At 40.3% G+C, this 21,014-nt stretch overlaps 4 protein-coding genes across 8 annotated transcripts; 2 read left to right on the plus strand and 2 right to left on the minus strand.

Moving 5' to 3' along the window:
- Window positions 1-1,789: 1,789 nt before the first annotated feature.
- LOC139634895 (aldo-keto reductase family 1 member B1-like) lies at window positions 1,790-6,627 on the plus strand. The gene is made up of 10 exons (XM_071501624.1): window positions 1,790-1,950; window positions 2,505-2,672; window positions 2,816-2,932; window positions 3,116-3,193; window positions 3,322-3,444; window positions 4,462-4,568; window positions 4,894-4,975; window positions 5,248-5,331; window positions 5,441-5,523; window positions 5,623-6,627. The coding sequence occupies exons 1-10, from the start codon at window positions 1,885-1,887 to the stop codon at window positions 5,663-5,665; spliced, it is 951 nt and encodes a 316-aa protein (XP_071357725.1). The 5' UTR covers window positions 1,790-1,884; the 3' UTR covers window positions 5,666-6,627.
- A 382-nt stretch (window positions 6,628-7,009) lies between these two features.
- On the minus strand, window positions 7,010-10,954 carry akr1b1.1 (aldo-keto reductase family 1, member B1 (aldose reductase), tandem duplicate 1). 2 transcript variants are annotated; one of them, XR_011694096.1, is made up of 10 exons: window positions 10,796-10,954; window positions 10,143-10,310; window positions 9,667-9,783; window positions 9,466-9,543; window positions 9,249-9,371; window positions 9,056-9,162; window positions 8,884-8,965; window positions 8,279-8,689; window positions 7,965-8,047; window positions 7,010-7,888 (listed from the first exon to the last, which is right to left on the minus strand). XR_011694096.1 is itself a non-coding variant. In XM_071501625.1 (10 exons), exons 1-10 carry the CDS (start codon window positions 10,859-10,861, stop codon window positions 7,846-7,848), a joined length of 951 nt encoding a protein of 316 aa, XP_071357726.1. In that variant the 5' UTR covers window positions 10,862-10,954; the 3' UTR covers window positions 7,010-7,845. The 2 variants fall into 2 exon arrangements, 1 of the variants encoding a protein (XP_071357726.1); XM_071501625.1 differs by having other exon boundaries at window positions 8,279-8,362.
- A 711-nt stretch (window positions 10,955-11,665) lies between these two features.
- On the plus strand, window positions 11,666-20,747 carry LOC139634894 (THAP domain-containing protein 5-like). 3 transcript variants are annotated; one of them, XM_071501622.1, is made up of 4 exons: window positions 16,799-17,004; window positions 17,328-17,514; window positions 17,872-17,971; window positions 18,083-20,747. In XM_071501622.1, exons 1-4 carry the CDS (start codon window positions 16,919-16,921, stop codon window positions 18,634-18,636), a joined length of 927 nt encoding a protein of 308 aa, XP_071357723.1. In that variant the 5' UTR covers window positions 16,799-16,918; the 3' UTR covers window positions 18,637-20,747. The 3 variants fall into 3 exon arrangements, with proteins under 3 accessions (XP_071357724.1, XP_071357722.1, XP_071357723.1); XM_071501623.1 differs by lacking the exon at window positions 16,799-17,004 and adding an exon at window positions 11,666-11,772 and having other exon boundaries at window positions 17,872-18,770; XM_071501621.1 differs by having other exon boundaries at window positions 16,798-17,004; window positions 17,872-20,747.
- Window positions 13,533-16,461, minus strand: LOC139634898 (dnaJ homolog subfamily B member 9-like). 2 transcript variants are annotated; one of them, XM_071501627.1, is made up of 3 exons: window positions 16,329-16,461; window positions 15,726-15,961; window positions 13,533-15,211 (listed from the first exon to the last, which is right to left on the minus strand). In XM_071501627.1, the coding sequence occupies exons 2-3, from the start codon at window positions 15,940-15,942 to the stop codon at window positions 14,718-14,720; spliced, it is 711 nt and encodes a 236-aa protein (XP_071357728.1). In that variant the 5' UTR covers window positions 15,943-15,961; window positions 16,329-16,461; the 3' UTR covers window positions 13,533-14,717. The 2 variants fall into 2 exon arrangements, with proteins under 2 accessions (XP_071357728.1, XP_071357730.1); XM_071501629.1 differs by lacking the exon at window positions 16,329-16,461 and adding an exon at window positions 16,131-16,246 and having other exon boundaries at window positions 14,573-15,211.
- Window positions 20,748-21,014: the final 267 nt, after the last annotated feature.

Below are 21,014 nucleotides of genomic sequence, written 5' to 3' on the forward strand. Positions count from 1 at the left end.
AAACACTCTGGAACCTCACCTTAGTCTGCACTCTTTATCCAAAAGTTTCCCTGAGAGGCACTTTGTTTTACTCTGCGCCTCTGTTGTATCTTCAAATGCCTGGTCGTCTCTCTTTTCCGTCATGCTAATCGATGCACTCAGTGCAGTGAAACGGTGCCCGCCTGCAGATGCAAAATAAGAGCCTCTGAAATGAAAACTTTCCCCCCTCCTCTTTTAGATGGCAATTGTATGTGGTTGTGTCTTCGTCTGGTTTACCTGTGGGTCTTTGATCATGACAGCATGCGATGGTGTTTGATTCCTGGGGTACTTTGACAGTTTGCAGGCTGGCAAAAGGCCCTCTAGTGTCTGAAGTCAGATCACAGGAGACAGGGCCTGAAAAGCAGGAGTCCAGCTGAGAGAAGATCAGAAGAGACACAAACTTTAGCGAGAGCCATTGTGAGGTACACAGTGGCTGCTGGCTCCTATAACTTTTCCCTTTGTATGTTTTTTTATATCGCTCTCTTCTCCCTCTCTTATCTTCTGCTCAGAGTGTTGAATGGCTCAGTTAAAGGTCTGTGAGGTTTTATCTGATTCTGACAACAACAAAAAAAAAGAAAGAAAGAAATAAAATAAGACACCTTGTATTTGTTCCCTGTCCCTTGGGGTTTAAGGCTGGACTGTGTGTGCACGCTCACATTGGTGCACATCTCCTTTACAGTGTAAGCATTATGCCATGGGGAAGTTATAGTTTAAGTAATAAAGACTAATTAAAAAGAATGTAATCTCCTACATTTCATGCCACATGCTGGACAATGACCTGGTGTTCAAAAAGCATTTTGATCTATTGAAAAGTTAAATCAAATATTGGATGTGTGCATGAGGTTTTTGAGAGCATTAAGTGGAATGAACAGCATGCATCAATCATTTCAGTCACTGTAATGACCGGCCAAATTAATTAATGTGTGTGATTATGTGATTATGTTACTTTGGAGCCTGAGTTGGGTGATTCCAAGAGATGTTCTCATATTTGCTAAGTGTGGCAATGGTGCCCTCTGGTGGTTCAATGACAGAGCCAACAAAGACCTGGTGGCTCTGCCAGGTGCTCCGATGTCTCCTCTCTTTCAGCGGTCCCTTGTGGTTTAAGGCTGGCCTGTGTACTTCCTCAGATGAGGTTAGTCTGGGTACTATCTGTGGTCCTTGGAAATTGTTTAGGGGCCACCAGTCATTTTACTTTACTTGCACATAGACTTAAAAAAAAAAAAAACAACAAAAAAAAACGACAAACTAATGAAACACAATGCATTGCCTAAAACATTTTTGATTATTATATTTGCATTATTTTTTAATGCAATTTTACATATGTGTATCAATATTGGAAAAAATATACTTATCGATCGTAACGTGTATCTGTTCCTTTGTTGATAGTGTAATAAATTTTTCTTTGTCAATGTCTTTAAAAAATGTATTTAAAAGTCCTTTATTTAATTCAAAAAGATACATAAGCCAGGCTCGCAGCTGTGCAGCGGTAGAGGAGATGTAATTTCCATTAGCTGGGCCGAATGACTGCATCCAGGTGTTGCATTCAAGTTCCGTGTGTGTATACTTGTACTTCTTTTTACCTTACACACCACGTTTTAGAGGGAACACCACTTTTCTACATTTTCCAACAGACATGGGCAGTAGCTAATTAATTCATTAACATTTTATATTAAATTATAAAACTAAAATCATAAATTAGTGAGACCTTGAAGAGCCGACAGGACCGTGTGCCCTTTGTGCGTGGCCCCATTTACCTAAATAAAATCAATGAGACATTATTAATCGATCGTCGATCTCCGCGCTCTGCATTTGCTGCCTCTGCTCGACTGTCAGGACCGCACTCGGCTCTGCTCGTCCTCTGGAGAAATGGCAACAACAGTGAAACTGAACACCGGTGCACAAATGCCCATTGTCGGCCTTGGGACATGGAAGGTGCGTTTTGTTTTCACTCGACTATCTTACCTAGCATCGGTTAATAGTTAACTTGTTCGGTAGGCTAGTTAGCTCGACGCGCCGACGGAAAGTATGGCTGCAGACAGCAACAAAAAATGCGTCGTTAAAACTATCTTTCCTTGAAACACCTGCTGGTATTTCAGCGGAAATCCCCATGAAATTTGCAGTGTGTTTGACACATTGCTGCGTTTTTGTCACTTTGGCCATGTGGCACCTCCCTGCGGGATTTAGCCCAGTGGACTTTGTAGAAACACGACTGTGCGCAGAGTCAAGTTACTGCGCTTTGACTATGCAGTTCATTAAAAACAGCTTTCACAGGATGGTTACAATTTTAAATGAAATGAAATAGTGCAAATTAATTTAGCCATCCATAATCTGTGTACATCACAAGTGTACAAATAACTATTTATTGTGATGTTATTGTGGCACAGTGTGGCTAGAGGACACTGTGTATGCTGCAAGGTGTGCATTTGTAACCAGTACAAGACAATAGCAGTTACACTCTGTATGAGCAACCAGTCCTGTCTTGTCAGTCTGCCCCTGGTCAGGTCACAGAAGCAGTGAAAGCAGCCATCGCAGCAGGCTACAGGCACATCGATGGAGCCTATATCTACCACAACGAGACAGAGGTGGGAGAGGGTGTACAGGCCATGATCAAGGATGGGGTGGTTAAGAGAGAGGATCTTTTCATTGTTAGCAAGGTCAGTTGTTGGTGCATGCGCATGTCATTATTGTTATTTCTCCCACACACACAAAAAATGGATGCTTGGAAAATGTTTTTTTGATACTGGATTCCCGAACATGCGTCCTTGCTCACTGACGACTCTGTCCTTTCGTTTCATAGCTGTGGTGCACTTTCCATGAGAAGTCCCAGGTGAGGAAAGCCTGTGAGAAGACTCTCAGTGATCTTAAACTGGACTACCTAGACCTCTATCTAGTGCACTGGCCCATGGGCTTCAAGGTAGACAAACTAGTCTCTCTCTCTGTGAATGTCTGTGCTCTGTGTGTGCTGGTGGAGTCTCAGTGTTGTACTATGTTTTTATGTTGAGTTATCTGTGGTCATGTTTTTGATGAAGTATGAAGTTCACTGCAACATCATATTTTGGTGCAAGACTCAGGCTGTTATTCGTCTGTCGTGTCACAGGCTGGCGGTGAGGACTTTCCTTTGGACAGCGCAGGAGAGACGATCAGTGATAATACTCACTTTGTGGAGACATGGGAGGTGAGTTAAACAGATAAAAGCACTCACCTCACCACGCTTGCCAATTAGATAGGAGATTCAAACAGGTAAAACAAGCTTAACCTAAACTCAGCCAATGGAAAACATGGTTTTTATGGTTGATTTCTCAGGGGATGGAAGAGCTGGTGGATGCTGGTTTGGTCAAAGCTGTCGGTGTGTCCAACTTCAACAAGGAGCAGATTGAAGCCATTCTCAACAAGCCAGGCCTCAAATACAAGCCTGCAAACAACCAGGTACGCGAAAGGATTTGTTTACCCAAGTAATGTCACCTTGCACCGGCATTCCTGCTTGATTCGCATTTGTAGAATAAAGAGAAAAAACTAAACTAAACTAAAAAATGACATGTGTGTGGAGGGTGAAATTCCAATTGATTTTTATTTAAAAACAGAACTGTGCACACCAGCTTCAGACGTCCCATCACTACTGCTGACTACAGAGATGGCTTACAGATGCAGCCTTCTTAGATGTAATATGTTGTTGTGGCTATTGAGCAGCAAGAACAGAGATATATTACAAGAGCTCTGTTCTTAAAGGGCAAGAGGCCATAATGTCATTATCTGTCTGCCGATATCAGGTCTAAGAAATAAATGTCCTGTTAAATCGTAATGGGCCGTCTCCCCTCAGGCTGGAACAATTAGCTGAGCTGACCTTATATTTTTGCTGTCTTTCAGAACCATCGTTCACTATTAATGTCTCCTTTTGTCCAGTTGTGTTGCATATTAGATTACAGCACCCTTCTTCTGCCCTTTGTCACTGTACAAACCAAACATGGAACAAAAGAGTTGATTATCTGTGAATTTATCCCTTAAAATGATGCCAACCAGCAACCATACAAATGTACTCTTGTGCTTCATTTATGAGCCCTCAGTGGAACATCTGAAACGGATTCTTCCAAATCCCATCTTTGTGCTAAGCAGGAAGTAATATATTAGTGAGAATTGAAGAATTGAATTTTGGTAATTTAACAAAGTATTAAGTGATCCGGAATCCAAAATAAAAGAAAAAAGACAAAATGTCTGAAACATTTGTAAGGCTGCACAGTTACCCTCAGTGAAAGCACCACTGTACCTTGTACTGTACAAAGCAAAATCATCTTTGCCCATGTTTTAAAAAATACTACATAGCCTAAAGACATGTGGAGTATCTACTGAATAGCATGACAAATGTGTGGCTTGGCATTTTTGACTGTGGTTTAGACATCACTTCGTGGTTTCTGCAATGCTTCCCAAGATCTGTGTTTGTCCCACTAGGTGGAGTGCCACCCATACCTGACCCAGGAGAAGCTCATCAACTACTGCCACTCTCAGGGCATCTCGGTGACAGCCTACAGCCCCCTGGGCTCCCCTGACAGACCCTGGTCCGTAAGCACGACAATCAGAGTTATCACAAAATAACAAACTGTTTCCAACGTCACGGGTCTGCTGCGAAGTAGCCGGTGGTCACCTCTTTGGTCAGCTTTGTCTTGTGACTTGTTCCTCTTTCTCTGTTCAGCTTATGTGGCATATTTTGTCACGATTTTGACATTTTAGTACATGTAGTGTTCGCCCTGTTTCACAACTGCCCACCTGATGCAGTGTTTAATTCAGATTAAGCCCTTTTCTGACGTGTTTCCATCATTTTGTCCATCTTTGCAGAAGGATGCGATGTTTTAGAGTCCTGTATATGATGTATTTAAATTGCAGGGCTAAACCAGAAGACCCATCACTTCTGGAGGATCCCAACATTAAGGCCATTGCAGAAAAGCACAAGAAGACAGCTGCTCAGGTACAGCACTCACACCAGCTCAAAGAGATTAAAAATAAAACTGGACAGAACAAGGCTTTAAAGAAAAAGAATGCTTGTTCCTCTTTAGTCTTAACGTTGGACATGCATAGATAATCAGATTCTCAGTCATAGTAGTAGGCATTAACAGGGCTGCAAGAGAGAAAAATGTGGTTGATTTAAATGCCATTCGCATGGTCCCAGCTGTTATTACGCTTCAAACTGTGACCTCTGATCACGTTCATGTGTTTATACCCTTTCCCCTCCCCTGCCAGGTCCTGATCCGCTTCCAAGTCCAGAGGAACGTGATCGTGATTCCCAAGTCCATCACGCCTAAGCGCATTCAGGAGAATTTCCAAGTAATTAGCTGACAAATTGTTGAGATATTTTCTGAGATTATCCCTCAGCCTGCTTTACTGACTTTCCCCTTTGGCTCGTGCATGAAAACTGTTGTTTAAATCGTTGCAGGTGTTTGACTTTGAACTAAGTGAGGAGGAAATGAAAACTATATTAGGATTCAACAGGAACTGGAGAGTCTGTCCCATGCAGTGGTGAGATTTTATATCATTACTTTTTATGTATTTTGTTACATTGCTCAGAAGATGTTGTGTGTCAGACAACCATTTTTTGTTCTCTCTCTCTCTCTATAGGAGCACGAAGCACAAGGATTACCCATTCAATGCTGAATTCTAAAAAGAAACAGGCTGATTCTCCACAGGTTTACAGTGGGAGCTGGGGTCTGCTTCTCTTCCTTCTAGACTGATTGCTTCCTGTTCATTAGAGCAGTTTGTACTGTTGCCTCAGATTTTTCCTTTCATGTTACATTTTCTCAGGAAACAAAAAAACTGCTTCCTTTGTTGCTGATATTGTCTCCATACAATATTACACACACTCCAAAGATGTATTTACACTGCTCACATGCTCAGTTGCTCCATTATGGCTTTGAGCTTTGCACAAGTACAATTCACTATAAGCATCTTTTCCTTAAAAGGTCATTTTCTGTTCGGCCAGTTTTATAGTTTGCTTGAAAACAACAATTGAATTACTTTTTTTGTTTTTAGTGCAGAGTAAGTTCTCCTGTTTTAATTTGTGGCATTTAAAGTTACCAAATAACAAATATTTGTGCTATATACAGTACAGATGCTTTTAATATTTTTTTACAGTAACAGTTCCAGGTTAGGTCCAAGAACAGGAGGAGTCATTTAAAGAAGAATGGATCTCAATTAATGTTACATCTGTAGTGTTGCATGAAAGAGGAAAGAACACCCACAGTAAGTTCTCATTGCCACACATGAAATCAGTATTTAAGTCAAAACATGTTTTTGAAGTACTTAGGTGACACAGCCAGTGATGTAACCTACATCAAAACACTCCTCATTTGACTAAACCAGGTTTTCCCTCTTGTTTCTGTCATAGCAGATTGTTTTAGATGAGTGCCTTGGGATAAAATTATAAGCAATGTTGCCTCCGTGAAATGCAGAACACGTTTCCTCAACTAGGATGACAAAGTATTTCCCACTATTATCTGTGAGTCATATGTAGCACTTTGTGATCATGTGTGTTAACCGTGTTACAAAATAATCACTTGCACTTCCCTGTGTCAGCTGCTTTTGGAAAGCATTACAATAAAGGCCTGTGGCAGAAACGAACACAAAGTGCTGACAATTCCTCTCACTTCCACTAGAGGTCAGAAACGCTAACAGTGGGAGTGAGGCGAGTGAGTGAATGAGCTGCTGGAAACTTCAGTGGTGTAATACATATGACTATATATATATATATATATATATATATATATATATTATTATGATTAGGTGACAGAATGTCTGTAATCTATTCTCTCATGACAAAGGTGTCCTCTACTGACCCCATTAACCTTATGTAACAGTCATCTAGATCAGACTGTCCACGTTTATCACGAGCATGACATGTGAACAACGTTGATTATTTATTACCCAGGAAATTGAGTTTGTCCACACAGACAAAGCCAAAACAATCTGAAGTGTGTGCCAGGAGAAAGATGTGAGATCCAAGCTCATGTTGTGAAGAGAAGGGTTTGCATTACAGGCAAGTTTATTATACAGAACAGTTCATACAGAAAGTCCAGTTGTTTTGCACAAGGCATTAAAAACATCAATAAATACATCATAAGTACTGGGGTTAGATGATAAAAATATGCAAGGAAAAGGGAGTACAAGCATAAATGAGGACTAAAATTAGTGGTTGTTAAACCCTATTTAATGTATCCATCATGTTATAGTTAATTTTAACCTGTAAATGCTGTATGCAGTTCAGTGCTCAATATAGTTAGTTTTCCATTGTGAGTATAACATTGTGAAAGCAGACAGTATCTCTGCTTGACTAATGCATCTAGAATTTGAGGATTAGTGCTGACTAGCATTCAGTAAAACTTGACTTTCAAGTTTTCTGATTTTCTTCTTACCCACTCAGACTGGATTCTATTTATCATCTCTTGTCTGTCAACTCTTTGCCTCTCTCGTTTACATAGATGTAGTCCACTCAAAAATATTTCTACAGCCTAATCATCATTGTGTAATAACACATGCAAAATTGGTCCTGTCAGACTTTCTGTAACATCTGTGTGCAGAACATCTCCTGACCTGCTTGGTAATACTCTGCCCCAACAAGCAGCCTGCTTAAGTAGCTCCTTAGCATTTTATACTGCTCACTTTCACTCCCATTTATCCTGTGTAATCTTTACCTGCAACCACTATATTTGAATAAAACAGGAACTATAAAAGAAACACAGCCTCCAAAAAGCTTAATAACTAGAAGTAAATCTTTTTGCTCTATCTTGATAAGCACATTAAGAAAATGAATGGATCCAAAGCAGAAACTGAAGCGTATTGTTTGAATTAGTATTCTGTATTCAGGGGGAAGTCTTTGTGTTTTGAGGCCCTGTAGGGAAAAGAAGGAAGGTTAAGATAGTTTATCGTTTTTTCCTATTTTCGTCGTTGTCTTCCCGTGTACTCACCATGGCATCGGGAATGCTCTCCAGTTCTTGTTCAAGCTCAGCAGGGTCTTCATGTCTTTTTCACTCAACTCGAAGTCAAACAACTGAAAGAGAAAGAACAGTTAAGCAAACCACAGACGCCTGCCCTGTGTTCTACGTAAATGAAACCCAACAAGCATCACCCACACACAAAAATAACCAATGTTGAGATCGAAATATAAAGCACATTATCCGAATTTCAAAAAAAAGCTTAAACCTATAGATCTGAAAAAATCCAGTATGAACACACGAGATGAGTGGAAAAGATTCGGCCTCTGAGATTGGGATCGATGTACCTGGAAATTTTCCTTGATTCGATGGGGTGTTACTGATTTTGCAATGACAATCACATTCCTCTGGATGTGGAACCTGATGAGAACCTGGTAAGAAAACCAAAACATTATTTAACATTTAACATTATTTTTTTGGTGGATCACCAAATACCAGTATGATACCGTACCGTTCAATTTCAAATGTTTTGTAACAGACCTTTTCATCCACCTTGTGACGGTACTGACCTTCTCCTTGTTGACCTCTCTTATCTAACTTTTGAAATGAAGCATTACATAATTTCAGACAAAGCCATTATGCCCATTTTGGGTGTTTCCTTTGTGGACAGCTGGCCGAACAAACTTCACTATAATACAATATCTGTTTGTTCACTTGTTTGTGCTGTGCGTTCATGCTGCTGCTGCCTGGTATGTGATCTACAAATAACCAATACAAGCATATTGTGTAAAAGCTTTAAATGGCATATATGTGGTCATTGTTATGAGAATGACATACAGTGTTAAAGTAAAGTAAACAAACTTAGCTGCAGATTCCGAAATCAAAATAATCCAAAATGTTTAATGGCCTTAAAAGGAGTTGGACAGTATGAAGATGTTTTTTTCTGTCCCACCTGTGCTGGAGTCTTGTTGTACTTTTCAGCAATGGCCTTGATCTTGGGTTCCTCCAGCAGAGAGGGTTCATCAGATGAAGTCCTTTTTGTAAATAATGAGCGACAGTTGAGACATAAGGGTGCCGACACCTCTCTGTGAGTGCTGCGTGTGATGTGTGGCTTTTCCACTCACCAGGGTCTGTCAGGGGAGCCCAGGGGGCTGTAGGCTGTCACCGAGATGCCCTGTGAGTGGCAGTAGTTGATGAGCTTCTCCTGGGTCAGGTACGGATGGCACTCAATCTGGAGAAACACCCAGATGCTTTAGCTTTTATTTTCATCTTGTGTTATTTTACACGATGATGCATTTTGGAAATCTTGCCTTGCACCTGGTTGTTGGCAGGCCTGTGCTTGAGGCCTGGCTTGTTGAGTATGGCTTCAGTCTGATCTTTGTTGAAGTTGGAGATGCCGATAGCCTTGACCAACCCAGCATCCACCAGCTCTTCCATAGCCTTTCAAACACATCGCACACGAGTATCAGTGATGGACCTTTATTAGATCACAAGGATTGTCTGTTGACATTTAGCACTATATGACTTAAATTACCTCCCAAGTGTCCAAGAAGTTGCTTCCATCAGAAATGACCTGGCCATCCTTATCAAGAGGAAAAAGCTCATCACCTGACTGCAGTTAACAAAAAAAATAAATAAATGTTCAAGTCAGAACATGAGGTTAGATGGAAATGTTAAATGGGAAACATGCCAGTTGCTCTCTTCTATGGCCTGAACAGGACAGTGGTATCTAGACCTTGGTTCCCATAGGGAAGTGCATGAGGTAGAGGTCCAGGTAGTCCAGTTTGAGATCGCTGAGAGTCTTCTCACATGCTCCCCTCACCAGAGAAGGAAGATGAAAGGTGCACCACAGCTGCAAAACAGAGATCTGATGTGGGTATGACTGTAGTCGTAGTATTAGTGGATAAAATAATACAACCAAACCCCATCTATATATGCTCAATGTAAACAGCAAAGTGCATGTGAGTAATAACAGATACCACAATGGAGGAGAGGGGACAAAATGTGACTGTAAGTGGGAGAAAACCTTGACTAAAAACATGTCGACATGTTTGTACAGGATGTTTGTGCGTTAGTTAGACTTTGTATTTCCGGACATGGTGGTATATAACTGGTGACCCAGCAGGGAAGACATACACTACACACATACATACATGTATTTCTAGTTTTCAGAAAGCACCTATGGGTTTATTGACCTCGACTGCACCATACCTTACTGACGATGAATAGATCCTCCCTCTTCACCACTCCTTGATCAATCATGGCACGAACCCCAGCCCCGACTTGTTCTTCATTCTGGTACACATAAGCACCATCAATGTGCCTGTAACCAGCACTTATAGCCTCTTTCACAGCCTCAGTGACCTTTCCTGAGTCTGCCTGCAAAGGTAGGGTGAGACAAGAGAAAGGAAATTGCAGATATAGACAAACATCAGTTAGATACAGTGGCAGTGATGTGTTTCTTTTTCGTGTGTCGCTGTGGTTTTATCAGTGAAATGTTCTATTTATTAAATACAAGAAATCCCTGCAGAAGACATCATGTCATGGCCGGTGCAACCTGTGCAACCACTCTAACACTGATCTTGTGAGGCAGAGATCAATGTGCACTAACATGTTAATATTTACCCAACTGGGGAGAAAGATACTTTTGGTATCAATCACTGTAATTCATTGTACTTCAGTTGCACTACTTAAATGTATGATGGATTCAGGCAACAAGGCAGTTAACTCAGTACCAGAAAAACACACGCAGCACAGTTATTACAGAGCTAAAGCTCAGATTATTCAGCTGGATTTTCTGCCACAATTTTGAGTCAACAAGTCTGACACAGAGCTGCTGAAAAGTATAACATGTTCAGCCTTACCCTCCATGTTCCCAGACCCACAACAGGCATCTTTGCTCCGCTGTTGAGTGTGACTGCAGGTATCATCTTTGCAGTTCTCGGTCTTGCAGGGACAGTCGACAAGTAGCTGTTTGTGCTAACAGACTTTTAGTAGACTACCTTCAGAGGGGAGGGGGGCAGCCTCTTGTTCAGAAGAGGAGGGGTACGTGGGCGGAAAGGAAATCTGTCTGGGTTCGATTAGTCACGTCTGCTCTGAAGGCCACATGGTCAGATCGCGGAGGTATTGTAGTGAAGACAAGAGGCGGTGCAGGAGCAGGGATGAAACCGCACAGGTGGTGTGTTTATATCCAAGGTTTACCACAGTCTTCCTCTAACATGTGAAAAACTGATTTCATTTGCAATAAAACACACCCTTGCTCTACCCAGTATGTTGTGATTTTCATATGATCTGCACGGTTCCACGGTGGTTCAGCCCCTTCAGATTACATGTTGAATGACATGTTTAAGACTGCTTTCTTAAACTAGCTTCTTAACTCTAAAGGTACAAGTGAGCCAGAGGAGAAACCGAGAACACGCTGTGTCTTTGTTGTGTTTTTTTCCCTGCACACTTTAAATTGTCCAAATTTAAGAGCGTATTGTCCAAATATTGTTTCATGTTTTATGTTGTCTGTGGAGATGTTTAATAGTCAGCATAAAAGAGTAGTAAATAAATCAAGACCAAAAACCACAGAGAGAAAAGGCCTTACGAAAACAGGCATCATGTCGTGTCAGAAATGAATCTAAATGTTTCAGAACCAGTGGAACACACTCCCAGTAACTGAACGACTGGGAATATCATCCTCATATGTACCATATATTAATGCATCAATTACCACTTCACATATGATGTGTGGGATATCTCTCAATGCAGGTGTGTTTACACCCTCGCTGGACAAAAGCTCTCTTGCGGATCACCTATACCAGTGATGGAAATGGCTGCAATCCTGCAAAACAAAGAGGTAAGTCATAGTTTGGTTGATCTGGTTAATGCTTGATCGTGTTTGGGGCCATATCTCACAGCTAATTGCACCAATCACCAGAAAAAATTCCTTGTATGTGAAAACATACTTGGCAATAAAACTGATTCTGATTCTGATTCTGATTCTAATATGATTCATTGCTCTAATGCAGATTGATTTCTCCTCTGAGTCATTTGCTGTTCCTTAAAATTCATTTGAATGCTGCCTAAAAAAGTAAATTTCACACATACTGTAGTTGAGACACTGCAACTGAATAGAGGTCTACACTAAAGTCCTAACTTGTTTTGATAAGTGTAGGAATGATTTTTTATTATTTTTCACACATCCGTTCAGCACTTGCTTTCAAGTAGGTATTCACAGTTTTATTTGCCCTTTTCCGCTGACATAGATGGCAATTACACTGTTACTGAAGAGGTCCACACATGCAATGTAACACAAGTGCATCAAAAGATATGGATCTTTTCATACTGATGGTCAACTACAGAGACTTTTTGACTTATTTGCCTGAAAGTCAGGTTCTGGTGGGGAGTCTACTGTGTCGCGCATACAGAAAATGATTGATGTCACAAATGAATAACCTAACACCTTGATGAGGGGACCGACAGATTGCATTTTCATTTTTATTTTGACACCAAAAACATGTTGACATGTAAATGTAAATGCAATAGACTTGGGACCCTGCTTCACTTATTACATTTGAATATTGTTCACTGTACAGCAGGTCGAGTCTTAGAAAATGAAAATAACAAATGTCAACATTTTCATTCTAAAATTGTTAAAAAATAGCATTTTAATTCTAATTGTTACTTGAAAATCGATTTCATAAATGGAAAATCTAGTTACTTTGTATATATTGCATTTTACTTTTCAAATTGAAATTAATATTTGAATATTGTCAACTGTACAGCAGGGCACGACTTTGAAATTTAAATGTCAAACAACTTTTAGATTTTCATTTTAATACGGTCATGGAATGTCCCTACACATATGTGAAAATACAACTGATTATTGAATTTCATTTAAATTGTGACTTAAATAACACATTCATATGTGGAAAATTATAATGCTATTGTGGAATTTCATTTTCAAGTTAACATTATTATTTTAATATATTCCTCTTTTGGCTTCCATACAATGGATGCAAATAAACATGTATTCCCTCATTGATCTGAATGTTTGAAAAAAAACAAAAAACTGAGGAAACAAAAAGTTTTTAAATAACTTCTTTTTTTACCATGCTTTCTACAAGTAGATATAATAAACACACTCCCACTGCCATGTCCTAACTCGTTTAGATTCTTATTTAAATTTTTTTTTGTTTGTTTTGGTCAAGTTAGTTTCACCTCCATCATGTCTTATTCCCTTTGACAAGTTGTTGCATATTCTGTTCTAAACCCTGCCGTCCCCTTTTATGAAAGTACGCACTCTACTGGATGTTAACTGGAACAACAACTTTCTAGAAAATGACTTGGCTCCATAGTGACAAACACTGTTGTGTCTCATTGATGTGGGGCTGACAATCAACGTACTGTGGTCTGAGAAGCTTGAAAATTCACACAGCACCTATTCCAATGTGCTAGAAGTGTGTTAACTACCTGTTTGATACTACATTTGTATTCTGGCCCAGAGGAAAATCTAGATTTCATTCTGTTATTTACTATTGACAATGTTCTAATTGACAGGTAAACATATATTTAAAATTATGATAATGATTACAACTAAATAACGGAAAACAAATGTATTTGCTCCTGTAACTATTTATTCATTATTCAAACATTATGCAACCAATCAACGTTCAGGGCACTCTCAATGTGCAGACACACACGCAGACACACCCAGACACCACACACACACGCACACACACACGCACGCACACACACACACACACACACACACACACACACACACACACACACACAAAGTGCAGACATCAGACAATGACATTAATATAGCACTGTCTCTGAAAGATAGGCAACATGAAGAGCAAAGGTGCTAAATATTGCACATTACGATCAGTTCAGGAAACTTAACTCTTCAGACCATTCAGCTTCACTGGCAGACGCACCGAGGTTTTGTAACCACTGGTTACAAAACAGCTGAGAGAGCACACAAACACTCTCCGCGGCTACGCTTACCAGTATATGTCATGGGTCTGATGTTATTTTCCTATCCTGACTGAGTGAAGGTAGATGCAGCTCTGTAGAAAGAAACTAAAACGAGGTAACAGTTGATAATGGCCGACTTGCACACATCTCGGGATGTGAAGCTCTATTTTCACAGCAAAATTTGATGCAAGTGCTATAGATTCAAATGTGTATTAATTCAGCTATGTAATTGAATCTTTAAGCAAATGAATAAAAATCAAGAGACAAAGTGTACACATCTAGCAGTACACAATGCTAAGTTCAGCATAGCCTGGTTTTACATTAGCAAAAGGTTCGTGTTGTATAGAGCACAATAATCGTATGGCCCAGTTAGCTGCAGAATGAATGTTTTGCAATGTTACAGCTGATGTTTGAGAAATCTTATTGCCTCACTGCTCACGCAAGAAAAAACTATCTTTTTTCATTTAAAAGATCTTTTAGCTTTAGGCCATACCTGAGTCTAGTAGATTGTACCATCATAAAATGAACACAAGTAAACATAATGAACCTGGAAATCTAAATAATGGGGAGGTATATTAATGACTGTCTACTGTGCTATGAGCAATAATGTGAGTTAGTTATTGCTTGGAAGCAGCCATTTTTCAGGCCAGCTTGGATATTTGTTCCTAGAGGAAATTACACAAAGAAAATTACAAAAGCCACACAAAACCATTTTCTATTCCACCATGTGATAAATTAGCAATCAATTCCAAAACCAAACATAAAGCCTAGCGGTGTCCCCAGCGGCTGCCCTCCGTAGAGCACCATTTTCTATTTGTCTCAGGAGCAGTCAGTGAAGGTGGTCACCATGTTGCCCCTACGCTGGGTCACTGTCCTGCAGTGCTGCTTTCCTGAGCTCTGGAATCTGCCCTCAGTCCTGGAACTGTGCGTGTTAAAGGAGAACATCTTCTCCAAGTCCTCAAACATGTCATCAAAGAGTCCTCCACCGAAGCCTCCCTGCTGAAACGGTTTCCTCTGCCTGTTCATAGCCTCCTGGTGGGCCTGGAAGTGGTTGTCAAAGTGTCTCTTTTGATAGGCTTGACTGTGAGTATGGGACTGGGAGTGAAAGTGGTGGTGGTGTCGTTGTTGCTGACCAAAATGGTCATAGTCTTTGAAAATGTCATCAAAGTTGAAGTTGAAGGACTGGTAGTGCTGTTTGAAGTTGTAGTTGCCACGTCCTCCTCCTCCTCCTCTATGGCCCTCCCCTGGTGATGGACCATGGCCAAACTGGTCATACTCTCGTCTCCTCTTATCATCCGATAACGTCTCATACGCTGGAAGAGACAAAGGCGCACTTCATTTATTGTGTTGATTGCTCTGACACTGCCACTCAAACATATCTGAACATTTTTACTTCAACTTTAAGCACTGTAACTATGTTTATTATCTACCTATTGTCAATTGTAGTGAGCTGAAAATCATGGACGTTTCCATTTCACAAACATAAGCTTAGGTGGTTCAATTTTCCAGCGCAATTTTCAATTAAGAAAGACCCATTATGCAAGAGTGTGCCTATAAATAGGTTCCTAAACACATACTTTCACTCTCAGCTGTTATCATAATGGTGTCACCTGACAACACAAATACCACGATACAAGTATTACTCAATGTCTTTAAGAGAACAACTGGAAGACATTCCTCTTCAAGACCCACTGTATCATGAAAAACTGTTACACAAATATGCAATATGTTATCTAACCTAACCAAATGAACTACCACTGGCATTTCTTAATTTATATTTTCTATAACCAGATTATAATCTTTGGGTGTTTCCTATTTCCTACTTACCCTCTGCTATATCTCTGAACTTGGCCTCGGCGTCTGGGCCCTTGTTTCGGTCAGGGTGGTACTTCAGGGCCAGTTTGTGGAAGGCCTTCTTGATCTGGCGCTCAGTTGCATCTTTGGGCACCCCCAGTATGTCGTAATAGTCTCTCTTGGCCAGGATGAACTCTGAGATCAGCAGAACATGCACTGCTAACAGCAACACACACTGCGCTGTGGCCATTACTGCTGGCTTTTGGCACCTTTGAGGGTGTGAAGAAGAGAGAGAGAGAGCAGTTTGACTGTTTCTTAACGACGTTTCACACAGACACAGGGAGACTTTCGGAACAGTTATAAAATTCAAGATTCAGCTACCGACTCTTCAAGCAACTGCCAGAGCAAAGGGTACATAGCGTTATTAAATAACCTTACTTTTCGTTAGCTAGTTTCAACGGAGATACGTCGATGCTCCAGAAAATGACCACTCACTGTTTTGGTGCAATAAGGGAGAAACACAAATAAGCCCTTCCTTCTAAATGACACTCCGTTTGTTCTCGGTTTTAGATTACTCAACCACGGCAAAAAAAAAAAGAAAAATGCCGTAAAGACGCCCTGGAGAAGAGAGCTTACCTGAAGACACGGTGACACAGCCGGGAAGCAACTTCTATCAGCCGCCGACACCTCCAGCTGATGCGAAACGAAAGCTAGCAGTTGTTGACGAGCTGCATTCCTGAGCTGTAACACCACGACTCGCAACGCCATTGGTCCATTTTCTAACGCTGTGACTCAGACCGCTCTGATTGGTCAGAACAGTGCGCACGTGGAGACTGTTGGAGATCCCGAAGAGCATACAACCGAAGCAAGAGCGTGAACTGCGTTTATTTCCGCCTTCGGTTGTCGTTCGCGGTGTGAGGTCTAAACATGGTTTCAGCCGAGTAAATGATTGACCAGTTTTTAGCATTTTATTATTATTTTTTCTTTTATTGTTTCTTTTTCAAATAAAATAGCTGATGAATGCTTAAAGGTGACGTGTACGTAATCCTTTTTTTAAATTTAATTAATTTCACATAGCCTGGAACGACTGTTTACTATCTTGGAAATAAACGTAACTTCCGCTAAGACCCGGAAGTGACAGTTTTACGAGCTGTTTTGTGTTGTCAAAACATTTATGTCTAAAAACGTGTCTCAGTGAAGCGTTTTCATGCAGTTTCGCTGCAGATATGCCACGGTACTGCGCTGTGAAAGCTTGCAGAAACCGCGGAGGAAGTGCATCTAGACAAGACAACAAGAGAATTAGCTTCTACCCGTATGTTTTCTGTTTGCTTTCTGGTGTGTCTCTGAGTTGAAATATCTGTTAATGTTGGCTGCAAGTGCTTTTTTGTTAGTCGTAGCATCTTTACTCAACATTGATATTGGTTACAGAGGTAGTGAGAAGTAAACATTAATGTCATGGTAGTGGTATTTAACGTATGTCATGGTTACCTGCTTGTAAGGGGGTGAATGAGAAGTGATGATAATTGAAAATTGTGCAACATTCAAAGTGAGACTGATAGTCCTCTTCTGAAATCTGTCTGTAATTTCAGCTTCAAAAACAGCCCTTTACATTTCCCTCTCCTCCTCCCCCTTAAGGTTTCCCTTGCAAGACAAGCCCAGGCTTCAGAAATGGGTGGACAACATGAAGCGGGAGGAGTGGACCCCGAGTCGGCATCAGTGCCTGTGCAGCGAACACTTCACAGAGGACTGCTTCGATATTCGATGGGGCATCCGCTACTTGAAGAACACAGCCATCCCAACCATTTTTCATCAAATTGAGGATGTATGTGTCTGTGTTGTTTTCCTGTCTCATTGTCTAGCACAGTTCCATCAGGAATGAAAGGGCTTGCTGCACACCACAAATTCAGCTCTGGACCAGTTTAGACATTTTCTGCGAGCGGAAGAGTGCAAAAACGTGGAAGAGCACATTTTCACTTGCAGAAAAAGCCAAGAAGTTTTGGTGTGTAACAAGCCTGTTCTTAATGTATTATTCTTTTGCATTGCTTGCAAATGAGCAGCACTTACATCTGATTACTTGTCCATCACAGTTCCAGCTTGTTACAGTATTGTGCTTGCACTTGCGCTTTGCTGACTTTTGCACAATCTCATTTCATAAATATTCCTTTCCTTTTTACCCCAGGATGGTGACAAAAAAGTGACCACCATTAAAAGGAGCCCCAAGGTCAAACCCAGGACATTAGACATTGACACTGAGCCCACAGGATTTGACTGTCCTCACAGTAAGAGGCCACTCATTTTGAGCAGAACATGCAAAAAGTTCCAGTCAAGTACGACAAACAATGCTGTTGCCGAACACACAGAGATGATATTTCAACTGCCTCTGGTTTCAGACACTGGCATCTCCTGTCACACAAACCAGTCAGAGATACAGACCGCTGCTGGTGAGGTACCAGGAGACAGTGGAATGCCAACAGCGTCCTGCCTCGCGCTGTCCCCATGCGATGAGCCTCAGTCCGAAGAGCTCGCTGACTCCACTGTGACTGTGTTGTGCTGTGAGTCTCTGGGCCCTTTCCCAGATGGAGAGGTAAATGTGGATGTGGCTTCCCCCCAAGCAGCACTGGGCCAGGCTTTTAGCTTCATTCCTGTGGAAATAGTTAAGGATGAACCCACAGGCTGCTTTCTGGGGGAGGGGGGCCCTGGTGAGGGAGAGCACATTTCTGTTTACGAGCACTCGTACTCCAGGCCAGACACGGACAAAGATCAGCTTTGGAGTAAGATCTTGAGTTTGCATTCGAAGATCTTGGAACTGGATCGCAGGGAGGAGAGCGCTGTGGCTAAAATCCGTGCTCTTGAGACTGAGATAGCCCTCCTGAGGAGGGATGGGGCTGTTTTTAAAGAGAAGCAGAAAGTTTTAGAAGATTATATATCATCCATGTTGCTCTGATTTTGGACCGATATTGTGGATGTGTATGTATTGTAATTGTTACCATTGAGTCACTTTTGCAGACTTGTTGCACATGTTCCTATAGATGCCATACATAAAACACAGACATACTAATTGTGCCTGATTTTACACAACTTGATTGGTACTTGGTGTTCGCAACATTGTTCTCACATTTCTATATTACAACTGAATGTATGTCTTATTATTTCCACAGGGTGGCACTGTACAACCATTTTTATTGGCAGCGCAGATTTTCAGTGGCTTGTTGCTATGCATTATTGTTACATATTCAAGATTCTGTTCTATGATGTGATCCATACCATATGCTAACTTATTAATTATTGGCTCTTTTGCTGTTTTTATTATGCAATGCCATCAGCCTGATGTGTTTTATCATCAGATCTGTGTTATCTCTATTGTTAATTTAATGGTGTCATTTGATATTTCATTGGTGTCAGGATTTATGTTTCATTCAATTGGTCATTCTTATTTACATCATATCTTTATTTACATTTGAATAGAATCTGACTTACTGTTATGATTCATGATGACTAATAATGACAGAAAAGCAACAGATCATGCCAGGTTTTGCATGGACACATGCAGCTTGTCCATCAAATCTGCTTTTACTTTTGAGTTACAAGAAAGGTTCTCTTACCACCCTGCTGCTAAAGTGCAATATTTTTGAGTTAAGTCTTAATGGTGACTTTTTAAGGACCACATGGATCGTATCTTTTTTATACTTTGACAGATGGTAAAATTATTTCCTCTTTAACTTTAGTATTTAATTGGCTGGAACATCGACTGTTTGCTTTGTAAGAATACATTAAAGTATTCACACATGTAATAGCACAGACTTTACAGTCCTGGAATCAATCGCAATCATGTTGAAATAAGGAGAGGCTCATCTTATTTCAGTGCTGTGCTTGATTTCCAGTAGCAACCGGTCATTTCCAGGCATTCTGTGTAATCTTCTGCAAGACCAAAATATTCAGCTTTACAGAAAAATGAGGGATGGATTTTCTTTGATGTGGAGTAATGTTTTCTCTAAATGTGTTTCTTAAAGCATGTGCAGCTCTGGGAGATGTGATTGTTGATTTAATTGAGCGTAGGATTACATAAGTGCATTACATCAACACTTAGACTGAAAAGGCCGAATACATCCATGATGTTGGCATGATGGAGTTTCTGCTAGTGGGAGTAGGGGAGACGCTAAATTGGTTTTTGAATTAATTACAAAATGATTGATTGCACATATGACAGGATTTTCAAGAAGTTCAATTTCAAATGACTCCAGAGTGATGACACATTTTCCTGTCCAAGAATGACACTGGTCCCTGCTGCAACAGCAATGAATAAGAGAATGGATTCTCGAAATCAGTAATGAAATGACATTGTTGCATTCCAATTGCTCCTCATCTGAGAGAAAAAACAGACGTCATCACAGTGCATTAGGGGACTAATGCACTGAGATCTTCTGGCAAGGATCAAATCCTATAGAAATAAGCCTAGGCCTTTGTCTCAAGCTAGAGTGGAGTAATAACACTAATCTTTGTTTGGAAACAGACTCAGTATTGCCAAAGGCACAATAACAGGAGACATAGATAGAAATGATCAATCGATGGGCAATAAAAAAGAACTAAGGATTAAAATGTTTATAATAAAAGAACCAAAGGATCATCAGTACATAACAGACAGGACAATAAGACTAAAATAAGCAAAAGATTATACAGCCTAAAAGATTCATGATGAAAGTCAATTTTAAAAATCTTTTTCAAAAATGAAAATTAAAGCTGAATCTCATTGTGTTTATCTGTTTAAGTCATGACAATGACAAATTACAACAGGTGCTTTAAGCCTGTGCTACAGAAGCAAATTCATGTTTCTCTGTGTGCTGCAGGCAAACTGAAGAGGGTGATGTCAGTGCTGTAAATAGTAAGTTATTTAATTATTGGAATAAATGTCGGGAACAATATTTTCAGTATTTATTTGTGATCATACAAGACATTAAGTAAAAAAAAAAAAAAGAGAAAGAGATGTAAATACCTCATATGTGCAGTTCACCACTTCCATAAAAGAAAGCTTAACAGTACATGAAAAAGTCAAATGTGGATGGTGTATTGTCTGTTTCTCTGTACAGTGAATCGACATTCAGATGTATGCCTTGATTGTTTTTTAAATTATTTTAGTTCTCATTCTGCAATCATTGTCATTCCTGTTGTAAAGCTACTTATGCTGGCATACTTTGATATGCATTGAGCACTATATGTGTAATGTTGTTTCACAGCTGCAAACTGTTTTGTCAAAGCATCAAATATGTGCTTTTCTGTTATTTATGATGAAACATGTGACATCTGACAAAATAGTATAAGAAGCCA

Source organism: Trachinotus anak, unplaced genomic scaffold, assembly GCF_046630095.1.
Source record: "Trachinotus anak isolate AG129_WGS33_773 ecotype Australia unplaced genomic scaffold, CSIRO_AGI_Tana_v1 ptg000018l, whole genome shotgun sequence".
Taxonomy (NCBI): domain Eukaryota; kingdom Metazoa; phylum Chordata; class Actinopteri; order Carangiformes; family Carangidae; genus Trachinotus; species Trachinotus anak.